Below are 17107 nucleotides of genomic sequence, written 5' to 3'. Positions count from 1 at the left end.
AGCTTGAAATTTCACCCAGACACTTTGGCGCCTAGCGGCCGGCATTCTCTCCAACGGAGATCCAATAACCTCGACTACGAAATGGGTACATTCAAATCATGGTATGTGCCTACAGCTGATTCCCGGCTTGTCCAGGAAGTCAAGACGACTTCTCAAAACCGGGTGCCCAGCAACGAGTTCTATTTTTCTATGCCAGAGCGAAAACAATCAGGCCAATGGAGAGCAAGCGCTGAATGTCGATAATACGCCGATAAATCGGTGTAATAGCTGGCAAAACGTCACGAGCGAGATGTAGTGCTGGGTTCGGTTAGTCGTCGGCAAGGAAGCCAATCTAGTGAGCAATCTAGTGCGGCGAACCAGTTGTGGTTCCCCCGTAGATCGGACTGGTTCCCCAGCGAGGCACCGTTCGATCCGAAAATTGTTCGCGATCATCCCCTTCGAGCAGTGGCAAAAAGGAGGTGCAGAAATGACGATGCAGTAGGAGAAAACTCTTCACTTGAAGCACCCAGGAAGATCTGATGCTGTCCACCTGTGGCACGGCAGGTGCATCGCCGTCATCGCCAGCGGTGGACATCGCCGAGATCCTCCAGCCTTACCGGGCCAGAGGACAACCACAACAGCCCAGAGACAATCGAAGGTCACCCTCCAAGCGCATCGCCAACAGTCGTCAAGATGGTGCCGACTGGAGGTGATCGGGAACGGAATGCCCGGTCGATCGTCGCGGAGTGACCATATGCGAGGGTGCAATGGCACTCGTGGCACCAGCAAGTGCTTCTTGTGAAGGTTGCAGAAAGATGAAAAAACTTTTCCTGCGAGATGATACGGAGGGTTTTGATTTCGCAATCAGCCCTTGTCAGCGTGGGGGTTGGCCGATTATTGGATGCCTGAGGACAGACGAGACGCCCCAATGGTGGCAGCCCACACATGCTGCAGCTCTGGAGCCACTGCAGCCAATCAAAGACGGATATCGGGAAAAGGGACGGGGAAATAGGCAAAGCGGAAAAGCAAAGGCCGTCGGGGTCTCGCTGTCATGAACCGCTCGTTGCCATGATATACCGAGCCGTCGTAGCCTCCGCCGAAGAATCGGATCATGACGAGTGTCGCGCCTCACGCCCTTCGTCTATACGTACGCCTAAACTCTGCAGATGCATACAGTGTCCTTTTGACATCGTGGCCAATGCACGTAATGCAACGCACCACAGAATGCCACCGACAGCCTAGAGCGGCCTCTTCTTGTTCCGGTCTTCGCTTGGCGGGCACCCTCAGCCGATGGCCGCGGAATTGCCATCGCGATGCGACCCAAGTGCGGGTGGAAATGAAGAGGGTCTCCCCCTTTCTCCCGGACTACCTCCGGCCTACCTCCGGAGGCACCTGAGACGGGGCAGATTGATAATTTTATTCTGGATCGGGCAGACGCGGCTAAGAGGAGAAGCGCCATCACAAGACGCGACCCGAGGTGTAGCGAGCGGAGGCTAGTGTGATCGATGCTGTGCTGGGAGAACAGTATCCAGTGGTCAATTGCAAGGCAAGGCAAGAAAGGAGTTCGTCAACAGACCAAGCGTGGCTAACGGAGGAGATCTGCAAGTCCGGTAAGTTGTAGTTCGACAATCCATCCGAAAAACGGAGGTCCGTTTCCTTCCTCTTTGCCACCGCGCTTGACAAGCCACAATGCGGGATGCGATGGATGGAGGGGACGCGAAGAAACGATGGGGATGCAATGGGCGTCTGACTGCATGGAGTCCCAAGTAAATGCCGGGGACGGAGGCTCAATAAATGCCATAGACAAATCACAGGTGAAGAAAAGAAACTTCTACCACACCTCCAGACTATGAAATCCTGCAACAGCGATTCGAGGGGGTTACCGGCCGGGTCCGGCAGCTGATCCGTAACGTGAATAATGTTGGCAGTTGGCCGTCGGCAGTTGGTAATTGGCGATGCATGGGGACATCTTTTGGTGTTGGTTTGACCTCTGGCAACCTTGCGATGCACTGAGCTGCATCGCAATTCCAGAGGTACATACAAGTCATGAGCTGGACAGGAAGTGGATGTAACAGTGCGCATCCAACAGTGGGGAGCATTGAGGACCTACGTAGGTAGCACTGCAGCTCGATGGCCCAAGCTCCCAATAAGATGCAGGGGCGCAGGCTTCTAGAAAACCAGATGGAACCGAGCAGGGCAAATCCGGTTTGGAGGATTCACGCTTGCGATTAAGACCAATCATGGCGCTTTGCGAGGGTGCGGGAGGTGGAGGGACGTGGAGGGTGGTGGGCCCTGATGGCATGTCTGGACGAGCCAGGCAAGGCTTCCGGTCCGTTTTCGAGTGACCTGCGCAACAGTGCGAAAAGCTTCCCACCTGGACGGCCTTGCATGCATGTTAGGTCAGGCAGTTGTGTGACATTCTGCGGGAGCCAGCTGCTTTCTGTCGAGGCGTGTCTCACTGTTCCTTCTAGACCAACCGAAAGCCGGGAGAGGGGAAGCCACCACCAGCTAAGAGCCTGATCATGAAGCTGACCTGGTCTGACCATTTGCAATGCCATGACTGATAATGACAAACAGCGGTGTCAGACTGCTCTTCAGTCAGGTGAAAGAAGCTGGGGCCTTCCGGCCGGGCACCCAGTGGGTTCTTCAGCGGGCGTAGGGGTAAATATCAGGAGCAGAGACCTGGGGTCGCAGGGCCACCTTAGAAACGACATTGGTGTATTAAGCCGGGCTACTCTCAATGGGAGCTGAGCGCGGGATCCATAGGGCGGAGGCGGGAGGTGGGTAGCTGGAGCACAGGTGACGGCGGAGATGGGGACCGCCTGGCCTGTGAAACTGCATCATGAACAATTTCACGATGCGCGGCAGCCTTCATGAATGTCCATGATGACGCCTGAGTGTCCCAAGAACGGAGAGCACTGCGCGAGGCTAAGCTCCGAACCCCTGCCGGTTTTCCTCCGGACCGCGGCAAACAGACACGGAGGCTCCCGGTCGTCGTGCCAGTCCCAATGCCAGCAGCCGTGTGTGTGCGATGGGACCCTGCGTGAGCCTCGTGGCATGGGCATGGGCGTGGGATTGAGAGTGGACCTGGGCATGGACATGGATGCCTGTGCGGGCGTGAGAGACTTCAACCCCGTGACTGACGACCAAGAGACCCCGCGACATTCGTCCTGATGGTACCTGCGTGATTCCGTGTCACTGCATATAAATCCGTCCGGGCAAATGCCTCGTTGCTAGCCCGTAGCCTCGAGGTGAGGTGAAGTACGGAGGAGTGATGGCGGAGGTCCTCAGCGCGGATGGGCCGCTCGGTGGCTCGGTGGGTAGCAATTTTGCCTCTCCGCTTCACTTCCACCCCGCACATGGGGGTCTTCGGTCGCGAAGGGCGGCTCTGGTGCCCATAAGACCGTGATGCATCACGCCGGAGAGGAGCGGAGCGGAGCGCGTCATGTCATCGCGGCCCTCCGGTAGGACCTCATCCATGTTTCCTCGAGTCTCCGGCCTGGGCCTGGAGAGAAAGCGGGGTTGCTTGCGTATGGGCCGAATATGGACCTCGCTGCTGTTATTGCTGCTTCCACTGCTGCATCGTCTAATTCGCACGAACGGCTGGGCGCCTGCGGCTGGCTGGATAGCTGTGACGGTATTGGCATTGTGAACCCCCACTGGAGCGCGTCTCTTGGCCTTGACCCCTTCGGTCGCGAACTAGGATCGAGAGTCCACTGAACAAGTCAGCCAGCGTCTGCCAACACAGCAACGCCGCGCCGCCATGCGTCTTCATTGCATGCTCGGCGGCAAAGGCCGGACGGCCGCAGGTGGCTGTCAGGTTCTTTCCCACGGATCCGGCCAGGTTCGGTTCCACTCAGGGCCTGTGCATATAGTCGCATGTACGAATAGGCATTTCAGGACGGGCTGGGACAGGCAGGAGGATATCATCGGGCGACAGGGCTGGAGGAGACGAGGCCACTGTCTCGGGTCGCACTTTGTCTGAGGAAGCCGAGAAAACCTTGGGTGGCCGAAAATGGCCACTCACTGATGGTTCTGGTTGCCGCTATTGTCGTCCTTGCAGCACTCACGCAGGTAATCACCCGGCACCCGCTCGCCCGCGTTATCCCGTCGAGATCCGTGCTGATGTCGCGGGGGAAGTTGGGGAAGTAGTATGTTCCCGGCGATGAACTGCGGCATGTGGGATAAGGTACATGCCTAAGGTTGGGTGTTTAGTTGCGTACCGCACCCATCGTGTGTATAGCGCCGTACCTCTTGAGCCCCCCAAGTCTCGAGGCCCGTCCGTCTCAAGCGTGCCCAGCCGAACGAATGGGACATGCCCACCGGGCGGAGGCGGGCTCTTGCACGGCGTGGGACAGGCTGGCGCTTGGGGCTGAGACGGAGGTGTTGTTAGACTGTTAGACCATGGGATCGATCAAATGGATGTCTCACTTGAGAGACGCTGGATCATCACCGGGACGGACCAGGCAGCCTATGATAGCCACCATCGCCATCACGACTCGCAGTTGAAAATCTAGCCAAGCTCCTGGGCCGCCAGCGAGTCCGTTGGAAGCGAGCCACTATAACCGGATAGGCATCGCATCAAGGGCGAAGCCGCCCGAGCTAGGCAATTGAAGCCATCGCACTTTTACGTAGTCGGCAACGCCTAAGAGCAAATCTCCCGTCAGCCAAGCCCCCGCAGGTTAGATCGTCCCCTGGATCGGCGGTTTGTATTCGTGGATGGCGGGATGCAAATAATTAGTACGTGTTAAGTGAGTTCGTCAATGGTAACACCACAATGCCTCGTCTGGACCTTGCCAATGAGGTTCAAGAAGGCTCGGGGATGCAAGGATGTAGAGATCTTCATCTGCCACTCCCACTCCCCTTTCTTGCACTTGCACGAGGACACGGTGGGTTTTTTTCCCGGGCCTGACGTAAACGCTACGGGCCGGGCTGACCCAAATGGAAGGCGCACTCGGGAGAAAGGCGGCACAGGGGCTTAATAGGTTTGCAACCGCAAGGGTAATCTGGGGCTCTGGGATTCTGGGCCTTTGGGGGCCTGAGGGTTGACTGGTCGCGTGGACACAGGACGAGGGTCCATTGAAGCACGATGATGTCTTGTTGCTGCGTTGAGCTGGGGCACTGGGCGCATGGGGCATACCGTCTTGGGTCTGGAGCGACCAACGACGAAGCCATCTGCTGCCAACTGGGGCACGCCGCACCAGAGACGAAGCAACTGAGGAGCAAAACAAAGCAGTAGCTAATCAAGACAAAGCAAGCCAAAACATAGGGCGACTGACGACCGACGATGAACCTTGCAGAGCTCGCCGCACCATGCAGAAGCCAAATGTGGACCAATCAACCCATGGTGCTTCGACGAGCCTCGTTGACTGGAGACGCAAACTGGAGACTGGAGAACGGAGGCGCGAGGTGGCTTGCACACAAGCCTGTGAGAAAAGGGCCAGGGTCCGGGTTACAACGTCCACGATCACGATCCAGGACGAGGCGCTGCTTTGCACAACTCAGTAAACACCGGACATTGATCCTTACCATGTAGGTAATAATGCGAATGCTGTAGTAACACTTGTGGGAATTCGACTGAACTACTCCGTACGCTTAGAGAAATGGATGTTGCAGCAGGGGTCCTGGACGGGTCCGATGTAATGTCATGTTGATTGACGGCGAGGGACAGGCCTGCTGCGAATACCTTACCCAAATGGAGCTGGATCAGGACATAAAGCCAAAGTCCCCTAACCCTTATTGATCATTGAGAACGCAGTTGCTGTACGCAGATGCTGCCCCTCCGGCACTCGCACCGAGCCCGCCATGCATCTGCCTGTCGCCATCCGCCCGCCGTAGCTCGTCGACACCGAGTCCGGTCCGGTGGTGCTTTGAGCTTGCATATGACGGCCGGACCTGGAACCAAAGGCGTGGATCAGAGGCACAGGCACTTGCACTGCAGGCCGTCGAACGGACCTGTCTCGTAGGTACCCGCCTGCGACGCCTGAGGAGCACTTCTCTGGGCCCCGAAGATGCTCCGTTGACGGCGGCAAACTTTTTTTACTTTTTCGCATCTTCATTCTTTACCCTTCTTGGACATGCCAGGCTTGCCCTGCCCTGCCCTGCCCTGCCCTGCCCTGGCGCTTGCTGCTTTGCTTTTGCCTGCCCCCAGTGGGACAAGCCTCCCCGCCAACGGCCACTAGAGTGTGAGATACTGTCGTGTCAGGTACACGCCGGCGCATGACGTGCACTCGTAGATACCTTTGTTGCAGGTTCTGGATGCTGCAGCCGACGCCGGCTACCGCGGGGGCGCGCAACCTAGATGGGGGTTGAGACTGGGCTCTCGGCTGACTTCTTTGGGGGGATTTGCAGGGCATCACAGGCTGAGCTATGGATGGAGTGTGTATGGAGCACCAAGTACCCAGCTTCAGGATAGGCTGTCGTGGTGGCATGGGAGTCGGCATGGCGTTTTCCTCCTCCACGGGACTCGGGCTCAGATGCTGCTCTGTGCGGGCTGTGATGGATGGAACTCGGGAAGGCCCAGGTCGCATTGGATCGATCCGACTCGTGACCAGCCGCGCATGGCCTGCCCGTCGCCCGTGAACCATGAGCCGCTGCGCCTGTTGTCCGTCCGAGGTTGAATAAAAGGATGTGAAGCTAGAAATGAGCATCGGGACGCCGTGGTTGATGGTTGTCCAGTGAGGATTGTCTCAGCGCCCGGCTTCTTCCATGAACCTGCCCTGAAGAGTAAGGAGGTCGGAGGGTGAGGGCGCGCCTTCCGTCATGCTTTCCCGTAGTGCTGCGCTGCGCTGAATGCTCCTCCCACCCTCCACGCCTTCCCTCTTCACATCACTCTCCCACCCCACCAAATGTATCCACCAATCCTCCTTCCACCATCGCAGACAAGCCACCATCAACCATCCCACCATCCACGGGCCCCACTGTCTCCTACGGCCAGCGGTGCACCATCCACATGCACACCACCCACCCAACCAGGGGCCACACTGGTCCGCGATGGAACCAAGAGGAGCCCTTGGTTTGGGGGGCCATCACTCGCTACCCACCGACCGGCTGTCGTCGCTCGTGCGAGAGAGCCAGGGAGAGCCCGGCGGAAGCAGCAAGCCCACGACCCAGAAGCGACGGCAGAAGGCAGGACCAGCAGCTACCCTTAATTGCACACGTAACAGCCTCGTCCGCGTCCCGCGTCCCGTCGCTAATAAGCCCTTGCACAAGGCGCTTTAACCCCCGTTCAAGCGCCCGATCCCACCATGGGTGGCGGGCAATGGAGCCAAGGGTAACGGGTTGACGATGGGATGGGGGCCACCGACCCGGCCACCACGCTCGTCATGGCAATCCCTTGTCGACGGGCCCAGCCCCAGCGCCCCAGCCCGGTCCAGTCGCCGCTTGCGCCATCGTCCCACACACTGTACAGCCGAGTATCCTCGATCGTGCCCGTGTCCGCGCCTCCACGCCTCGCCTTGCTGTTCTGGGCCATGACCCTGGGGAGCATGGGACCCGGCATGGGCAGCAGCAGGCAGGCAGAGAGAGAGCAGGCGATTCGCGAGGCGTCGGAGACTCGTCTCGACGACACAGTTACAGTCGCAGTCACAACGGCCGGCGTAGCCAAGGGTCGCAGGCGACACCTCCCGCACAAGGGACCAAAGCAGTCATGTACTGGGCTGTACTGCTTGTACCAAAGGTTCAAGGCTGAGAAACTGGTCTTCTGGCTGGCCGAATTCGCGCCGCGCATCCCGATCCCATCCTATTCGCATCCCATCATCTGGCCATGGTCACCAATATTAAAAAAGACGGTTCCCTTCCTTCTGCCCATGCTTGAAATTTTCCCTCCTCCCTTGCTCGGCCACTCTTGCGTGGTTGCTGCTATTGTTGTCGTCGCCGTGTGCGTGCGCCAGACCGTACACCGAGTCCTCTCCGTCCGTCTCCTCTCGCCTCGCCTCTATTTCGGTCTCGGCTGCCGACGTCACCAGAACAACGAGTCGCCATCTGCACCGAGCCCAACCCGCGAACGAGACGACTGGCCAGCGACAGCGAAGACCCCCATCCATTCTCCGACCCTCCGACTCTCCGGGCCGACAACTCCACTCACAACGTCCCCAGTAGGCGGGCTGGTCTTGGCTTGTCGACATCGACGTCAAGCGGCCACCCGAGCTGAGCGCCAAACCCGCTTGCACGGCTTTCTGTGCCTTGGCCTTGGCCTCCGGGACCTTGCACATCTTCAGTGCACACGCATACGAGACGAAGCCTGTGTACTGTCCCGTACCTTGACTCCCCCCGGTCCCGCCGCCGACTTCGTCGTTTGACTCTATCCACTCCACCACACCTCTCCCACCTTTTTTTTATCCGTTCCCACACGCCTCTCATCCTCTCTCACACTCTCCCACCCGGCCGCGCTCCACTCTTCCTCCACAACCACACCTCAATCCCACACACCCCAAAGAAGCCAAAGCAAGAGCCCGCCGTCGCCCCAAGGCACCCAAGGGAAAAATCTCCACCCGCCGACCAGCGCATCTCCACTCCCGTTCCTCTCTCTCATCAATTGGCTTTGTCCAACTTGTCCTCGAAAAGTTTTATTGCTTTCTCTCTTCCAGCCTCTCCAGCTTCAGCATCTGTCTCCGCCGCGAAATGTTCTTGTAACAGACCGGCGCCCTTGGTCGTCCCCGTTTTCCCCATCTTCTCATTCCCACTGCTTTTAGCGTGGTATCCCTTCCCTGCCTTCACCCTCTTACCTTCAAACCCTCGCCCATTTCCCCCTCGGATTAACACCCAGAGCTTGGATTCCCCAAGCCTACCCTGGTCGCCCGCCTCGATTCTTCGATTGCCCCGATTTCTGAGACAAAGCAAGCAAGCAACCTTGCCTCTCAGACACCATCGACAGCTCCAGGGCTCAGCTTTCTGTTACCACCTACAGCTATTCGAGCTCCAGCTCCCACTCCCGTTTCCGCTTCCGCTTTCGCTCCCGCACCTTACTTCCACTTCCACGCCTCAACTATCAACTTCAGCAATCCACATCCACCCGCCAAAATGATAATCGACGGCGAGAAGTATGCTTGCGAGGCCTGCGTGCGCGGCCACCGCGTGAGCAACTGCCAACATTCTGGTAAGTGACGTCCTCTTCGTTGCTTCTTCGGCGCAGCTCTCGCCTGGCGCGGGGTTCCCTCGGCGCTGCCAGGGCGTACCTGGCGTTGGCCCTCGCCTCTGCCATTGCTGAAGCACCGCATACTCGGCGTCTTGTTTTTTATTCAGCATATGCTAACCGTCCTTCTCTGCTGCTTAGATCGTCCCCTCCAACATATCAATAAGAAGGGTCGCCCAGTCTCTCAATGCGCGCACTGCCGCGCGATGCGCAAGTCGCGCTCTGCCCACGTCAAGTGCGACTGCGGCGAGAAGACAAGCAAGTGCGCGCACTTGCAGCCGACCGTCGATGGACACAAGGGTGAGCTCAAACTTCTCGAACAGTCCCGAGAGGTCTCGGAAAGTTGTATATTGACAATGCACCTCACAGAGACGTGTTGCTGTAACCACGGTGGCCGCTGTACTTGCTCCGGCAAGAAAGAGCCTGCTCTTGACACTGTCCCCGAGTCCGACTCGGAGGACGAGTGTCAGTCTACTAGCACCACTGGCCGTGTTAAGGCTCCCACTCGCCGACGGAGGGCCAACACTGTCCACTCCGACGGCGTCCTGACCTTCGACCAAAACGGTCACCATAAGCCCGCTCACAGGAACAACAGGGTTGCACAAAAGTGTGGTCCTTACCAGCTCAACAGGGTCAACTCTGCTCACAGCACCGGAAGCTTGGGTACCGACAGCATGATGCAGAAGGGTACCCGCGAAGCGCCGAGCACCCGGGCTCGTGCGTCAAGCACCCGGGAACCACGCCGAGTCAAGTCAGAAACGGCTTCCCCACTCATGAGCAGCAACCCGGGTTTCCAGAACCTCAACGGCAACCTGCCTCCGTTGGACCTGTCGGGTATTGAGTACCCGCCCTACATGGCCAACAGCACATTCGACCTCTTTGGCTCCGGTTTCAACTCAGAAACTGATGGCCCCATGTACAGCGCCGGTCTGAGCGCCGCGTCGGTCGATTGGAGTCACTATGACCTATCAGACATGAAAGGAGACAGCTTTACGCCCTCGAGTTATAGCCAGGCCGGAGCCCAGAGCTTCAATGGCCTGTTCGACTTTGGCAGTGGCTCAGAGCAACTCCCTCACCTAGCTAACACGACGTCGACCTCTGGCGAGGTCTCCGAGGTGGAAGACTTTATGCCCGGAGGCGACGGCGACTATGACGGCTTCAGCGCCGGCAGCACGTTTCTGCGACAAAACAGTATGATGGCCAGCTCCACAGACCTGACCAGCATCGACTACGACAGCTTCTACAAGGGCCCCGACGCCGGCCCAATTGCCGGAGCTGGTCTATCGATGGTCGAGGACGACCCCGCATTCTGGATGCCCAACTACAACGAGGGCATCACGACTATGGACGACAGCCCAGATCCCCTGGGCCCGGCTTCTATGCCCAACCTTTGGGAGATGTGAGAGTGTTTACGGGATCGAGTTTTGGCGTACCGCAATACCCATGGTTTTGAATCATTTTAAAAAGCAACGGCAGGCGGTGGGAAATACCAATTGCCTGGAAATGTCATGGAGGTGCATGGCTCCCGTTGTTTTTACGCGACCACCACAAAAAAAAATACGTTTTATTTATTGAACAGCATCACGCATGCTAAGCACCCATCTGCTTCTCTTCTCGAACGACGAAAGGACCGGCCTGGATTGAAGGGGAGGGAAACACTCCCCATTGGTCGGCCCAATGTTCGAGATCTGACGATTATGATGATGATCACGACGTTTCTCATCGGCTGGGGTGGACGATTGAGCGGGGGATGAGATGCAGGAGAGTCTGGGGTGGTGGCCGGAAGAGGCCGGGAGCCCAGCGTTCGTTTTTAGATCTTGAGTCTGAGAGGACACACCACCAAGATAAACGAGAACATGTCCGGTGTCTCAAGCAGGAAGGTACGGACGAGTCGGAATTGATACGATTTACGGTACCCAATGCGAATAACCCGAGTCTACCAACATCCAGCCGAGAGACAGACAGAGCGACCGATGAGGGGTGAGATGAAGAAAAAAGACACAATGTGAGGAGAGACGGAGGATTTGCCACGTTTGCACGCATGAGGGAGTCAAAATAAAAGGGGAGGGGGCCGGGAAACCTGCACATATGGGTCGAGATAGACTTGATTGTCACGTCAGTTTGTTGGTTTTGGCCAATTTGTCTTGGGCATTTCTGAATATTCTATTCTCTTTTTTCTTTGTTCTTTTTTCTTGTCACCCAGCCGAGAGGTATATACGGCTCAGAATAGAGACGATGACGACGGAAAGACCTCGGCCAGGCGGGTCGAGGTTGACGATGCCACCACCAACAGACAGTTTTGCCTTTGTGTCCTTGTTTCGCAGGTGACTAACTGGCTTGAGTGCTCGGTTGTGTCTTGGTGTCGAGTGAATGGGGAGTCGGGCAATGGCAAGTTGATAGTGGACATGACCATGATACATAGACGGCAATTGGAGTGAGCGTGAGAGAGGGTACGGGGACGGCAGCGGGACTGGGGGAGCGGGAATGGGGAACGGGGACGAGGCTGCCTGCCGCGAACCTCGGATGGACTGAGATGAATGGATGGAACGTTGTCGGCCGCCCGGAGAGGTGACAGTGACAGTGACATGAGGGCGACGCGGAAACGGCTGCCCCCAAAGCCAAGGCCAAGTCAGACGGGATCAGGACCCTGGTGCGACGGGCGACGGGCGACGGGCGAATGACGACTGTCGACTGGTGATTGGTGACTGATGACTGACGAGACGGCTGGTGACTTGTGTGACTTATTATTAGTTGTGACGGGCGACCAGCGACCGGATGGACAAAGCCTCGCTGGGTTTGGGGTCCGGACAGGGTATATCTCGCCCGACTTCTCCCTTGGTTCGTTTTCTGGCTGCTCCAGCATCGACAAGGTAAGTTAATTGGTAATTATCGTATGCACGGAGTACTCTGTAGTACGTACTTGGTAGCCGGCCACTCAAATCATCAGTATTCATGGTCCTGCTGGCCCCAGGATCGACCAGCGTTTTCGATCTGGGGCACAGGGAAAACCAGGCCACGCGCCAGCCACGCCACTTTTACTCGCACTTTTACTTCCACTTTCACTTCCACTTTCACTTTCACTTCCTCCACTCCTCTCCACCCACTGGAAGAATTACTTCCCAGCCCGAACCATGCTCAGTGCAAATCTGGAACGTGCGGGACGTCAGCCACAAGTGTGCTCCAAACGCGCTGGGGACTTTGGGGGCTTGGAACCGCTGGGGGGGGATCGGTCCAGGCTTTCGGCTCTTATGCTTGGGGCTCTTTGGGGGAACTGTGAGAGCCTGGCATCCCCACCTGCGTAGGCTGGGGAGGTGACTTGCCCTTTTTGCCCGTGCTACTCAGCCCCTGGGGCCTTGGCCAGAGCACGACCCATGGAAATGGCCGTGTTGCAGGCCGTAATAGTATCGCACCAGCTGTATCACGCTCCGGGTCGCTCCTGGGAGTCCCCCTCTCTGCGGACCGCGGCCGCGGGAGATGGCATCGGATGCGATGGGATGGACAAGGCAAGCAAGCAAAAAGCACACAGTGCGATGCGGACTCAAGCAGGACCCTGTTGGTTGATCGCATCCGGAGCTGCTGGAACTGGAACTGGACCTAGAAGCTGAAGTTGGCCGCGGCTAAATATGGCTACTTGTGGTTTACCTAGGTGGTTTACCAGGTTTACCAGCACATGCATGCTACTTGGTGGGACACCCGCGAGCACGGGGCCAGGGAGGTACCCAGCATGTAAGACGAGCCCCGCTCCCCGTGGCCCGATCCCCGGAGAGGCAGCCAGCGCCCCGGAGAGGCAGACAGTCAGTGCGCCATGGAACAGCGGGAATCCACTCCGATTTTTATGCCTGCGTAAGCTTTAGCAGAGCTTGTGTTCGTCGTTCATAATTCCCGGTAATTATGGTTTTCTTATTCCTCGCTCGCTCAGGGGGGGCAAATGGAGGGGGAGCACCGAAAGCGGGGGCGGCTCCGTACGCCCATCCAGACTCCAGAGCGAAGAAGTGGGATGGCCCGCGATGAGGTCACCGGTGGAGCTGGACCCCCAGTCAATCCCCCCTTGTCCGCGTCGTTCTTTTCATTTAGTCCCGTGGATCCCTTACAGCGCACGGAGAGCGGGAGCATACAGGGAGTGCGAGCGTTTCGGTCGGGGTGGATTTCCTCTAAGCCATCCTCATTTTTTTACCTAAAGAGGATATCCAGCAAGACAGCAGAGGAGGGGGCGCGTCGGGGGGGCCAGGAGAGGACAGAGGGGGAGCGACATGGAAGCCGGAGGTGTGGACCGGGGCCGGGCCGGAGCCAGATTTGGCAACGAACGAACCAAAGGGGAAAACCTGAGGCAAGGACGCAGTCGTAGTACAAACTGTCATGTCGTAGCACCCTGCAACTTTGGTTGATCGATGGGCGATGGTCGATGGTCGATGGTCGATGCCACTGTTACAGTCGCATAACTAAGTACCATGCCATGCCGTACATCCCACGATAGGGTTTGATGAACGCGGCAGGAAATAAGGGGTGCAGACCACCTGTCAGTTGTCAGTTTGTTGAGGTCCAATAGACGTCCGTCGAACTGACTACCTGGGTGACATTCAATCGCCCGGTGGTTGACTCGGCCCTGTTGGGTCCTCGGTGCGTCGCAGCGAGAACTGCAATATGGTCGTCACGCCTCCGCAGCATCCGCCGCGATTTGCACCTCGCGCTGGCGGCTCCAGACGGGAGTCACAGCCAAATTGCCAAATCTCACCGCTACATCGGCAAGTACACATTGGGGATAAAAACCACTCCGTAGCTCGGTAAAGAATTTCTGTCGATCTAGTCTAGGGCCGTTTGGCCGTGGTGGGTGGAGGTTGTTGGGAGGTGGGCGTGGACCGAGATCTAGGTCGTGATCCCCTCTAAAATGAAGGACCGTCGGAGGTGACGCCGGCTTCTGGTCAACACCAGCAATGCAGCCACGAGGGGTCCAACAAACACCTAAACCCGACCGACAGGGTCCCTAACCTTAGCAGCCAAGGCTGAAGTGAAGTTTTTTTTTCCTTCTGTTCATGCTCCGCTAGGTTGGCGCCAGTCCAACCCGCCATAGTGTCGTGTCAGGCCAACTTAGTTAGTTAGCTAATTAGCTCCTACGATGAAGCCGCGATTCATACTCCGTAGTGCCGGCGGCTGGTCGAGTAGCGTCCTCATCCATCCACCAGACCAGGCCAACAAGAGATAGAATTATATAAACCAGCGATGGCCGTTTTTCTCTAGCCTGGACCCCGTCATCCGTCATATGCCATCGTACACGCACTCAGAAAGAGTGAAGAAAAAAAAGTAGCTCGACGCCATCGCCACCGTCCCCAGTCCGTCATCGGCCAGTTGTCCAGACATACTCCTTTCACTCCCCTAGCCCATCCCATTCCGTCCGGCCGCGACTAGTAAAATAGCATCAAACGGGTACTCATACATACTTCAATCCCCAACCAACCCCTCTATTACCAGGCGTTGCCATATGTGGAGATGGCTCCCATCAGGTCCTCTAGTACGGCACTGGCCTCGTACTCTGGCGGGGTTCCATAGTTATTTTGGCTCTCTCCGTGTGCATCATCATCATCATCTCCCTCGTATTTGCTTCCATCGTACTGCGGAGCAAGTGTCGCCAGTACGCGTTCGTACCCTACCCCCTTACGCGACGTCGAGGTATCCTGACGCCAGCGAGGGTCCAAACGCAAAGTCGTCCCCTCCAGGAGCGATTCCTTCGTGTGCCGTTGCCAGATCCGCAAGGTGCTGCAGGCCTTGGCTCGCAGCCGCCTCCACTGACGATGTCGGCCGCATCTGCTCCGAGAGCTTGTCCCTGATACCGTCCCACACGTCCCCGGGCTTCTCCACAATGTCCTTAATCAGCTGCGTCGCCTCTTCCCGCGAACTCTCTAGTTTAGACAGTTTCGCCAGAGACATAGCCACAAGGGATGCAAAGTGATTCACCAGCGGGCTCCGGAGGTATGTGTTTGCGAATAAGAGGTTCACCAACTCCTTTGTCGGCCACATTGTCTCCGCCGGAGTCGCCCCAGGTGTAAGGAGCGACACAAGCAGTTTACAATGCCAGTAAGCCAAGTGCACCAACGGGTGAGATGCGGGCTCGATATGCGCCGGGAGGTCCTCCCGATAGTTCTCAATGTAGTCTGTCAGGATCGCCGCCATCGGCTGCTCCGTCGTCGTTGAGCCGGGCTGTAGTGTCGACACAACGTGTGACACTCGATTCAACAGCTTCGACAGTCCTAAAAAAAGGTGTTAATACGCAATCGTTCATCATGTCTCACGGGGCTTACCACTTACGGACGAGGTAAAAGCACACTTCTCCCAAGATGTTCTCCAAGCCAGGCGGCGCAACAACACTGCTGTCCGGAATGTGCGCAGGCTTGCCTGTCCCTGCCGCATGCCAACGATCCATGAGAATCAACGACCACCAGATTCGGACGCACAACTGATCGTCCGAGTCTGGCTCTGAAGCCGATTCCATGGGAGTGTACCGCCAGAGCTTCATCGAATTGGCCAGCGCAACCGCCCGGGCCAAGAAGAATGGCATTGTTGGCGAAGACCGCCAGTCGGCTTCAATAATCAACAGCAGTAGAGTCTGCGCATGCACAATGTTGGCTGCTAGCGAGTGCGGAGCCTCACTACTCTCCCAATCGTTGAGCAGAGAGCTAGCGAGCTTTACATCCCCTGATGAAGTTGTCACCGCTGGGAGGGCGTTGACAAATGCAGTTCGTACAGATGATGGACACTGTGCAAGCAATTCTTGTACTCTGGCCTTGCCGCTGGGTAAGATCGGATACACCGGCTGAACATTCGACAAATAACTGGAGATGGTGAGCAGGGAATGACCAAGGTTTCATTACTACACTTACATGTGGAGGGTGTCCTCGTCGATTTCCGGTACTTCATCAGCATCAGGCATTGAGATATCCATGGCCGCAACTGGAGGCTTCGAGGGGGTGCTCTCCGGTTTAATCGCCGAAGGTTGGGGCGCCAGCGAGCCGGTGCTAAAGGGGGCCGCATAGCCATCTGAAGCTGCCGACGACGGTTGTATTGATCGCTGCTCCGATCCCCAAGGAGTTTGTCGTGTAGGTGCAGGCGTGGTGAACTCGCCCGAAATGCTCGAGAATGGTCGCTTCCGGGTTGCATCATCACTACCAACGTGGTTCTGGCGTGGTCGATCTGGGACAAAAAGATGGTCGAGATCGTCCTGGCTCAACTGCCCCTCATTCTCCAGTTTGTTCTCGATACTATGGATACGATCTGCCAACTCTTTGATGTATCTAGGATGCAGTCAGTAATGAACAGACCAAGGAAAGGCTGAAGAGTATCATACCCCTTGCTTGGTCCTCGTTTTTGAGGGACTCGACTAAACAAGCATCGAATGGATGATCGTGCACAACTAGAGCACGGGTTGTCTCCTGCGTCTGACTGCGCATCGCATTTAATTTTCTTCCTTCGGCACTCGTCACAGGCACGCGACACCTTGGATCGCTTTCTAGGCGGAATACTATTGTCCATGGAGTATTGCGGAGGCATTGGGGGGCCGACCGATACGGGCATGGAATGGGGGACCATAGGATCGGTGGTGGGCGTGTCTTGCACATATGACGGGGTATGTTGCGGCTCGGGCTCGGGATGGGGCATGATGTTCCTCAGATTAGGGTCTTCCACGTTCATATTGGGATCGGAGGTGGGCATGATGGGTGTGCCGGCGAGGCCCTGGCCAAGCTGGGCTGCCAGCTGCAGCTCCTCGAGGTTGGCGGGGCGCGATACATGTTGCTGGGGAGTCGCAGGCTCGGTGGGGAGGTCGCCTTGATCATGTTCCTGCACCTGCACTTGCCCGGCGACATGATGATCGGTGTGATCATGATGATCTGGCACACCGTCGCGCGCGCCGGTGTTGTAGAAAGGACCAGCGTCCATTCCCTCTGCCCCGGGGGAGGGGTATGAGATGTTGGCGTCGACCGCCTCCGGATCCCTGGGTGCACTCAT

General features: G+C 57.3%; 2 protein-coding genes across 2 annotated transcripts; one reads left to right on the top strand and one right to left on the bottom strand.

Annotated features, from left to right (window-relative positions):
* Positions 1 to 9000: 9000 nt before the first annotated feature.
* On the top strand, positions 9001 to 10515 carry BGZ61DRAFT_491778 (uncharacterized protein; the record flags this gene model as incomplete). Its single annotated transcript, XM_046250470.1, has 3 exons — positions 9001 to 9076; positions 9254 to 9412; positions 9482 to 10515. The coding sequence occupies 3 exons, from the start codon at positions 9001 to 9003 to the stop codon at positions 10513 to 10515; spliced, it is 1269 nt and encodes a 422-aa protein (XP_046107453.1).
* Positions 10516 to 14761: 4246 nt separating this feature from the next.
* On the bottom strand, positions 14762 to 17107 carry BGZ61DRAFT_346331 (uncharacterized protein; the record flags this gene model as incomplete). Its single annotated transcript, XM_046239865.1, has 4 exons — positions 14762 to 15354; positions 15413 to 15936; positions 15985 to 16395; positions 16449 to 17107. The coding sequence occupies 4 exons, from the start codon at positions 17105 to 17107 to the stop codon at positions 14762 to 14764; spliced, it is 2187 nt and encodes a 728-aa protein (XP_046107452.1).

The sequence above is a fragment of the Ilyonectria robusta genome (genome assembly GCF_021365365.1).
Source record: "Ilyonectria robusta strain PMI_751 chromosome Unknown BGZ61scaffold_5, whole genome shotgun sequence".
Lineage (NCBI taxonomy): Eukaryota > Fungi > Ascomycota > Sordariomycetes > Hypocreales > Nectriaceae > Ilyonectria > Ilyonectria robusta.
The sequence above is the reverse complement of the archived record's forward strand: the minus strand, read 5'-3'. Positions and strand labels throughout refer to the sequence as shown.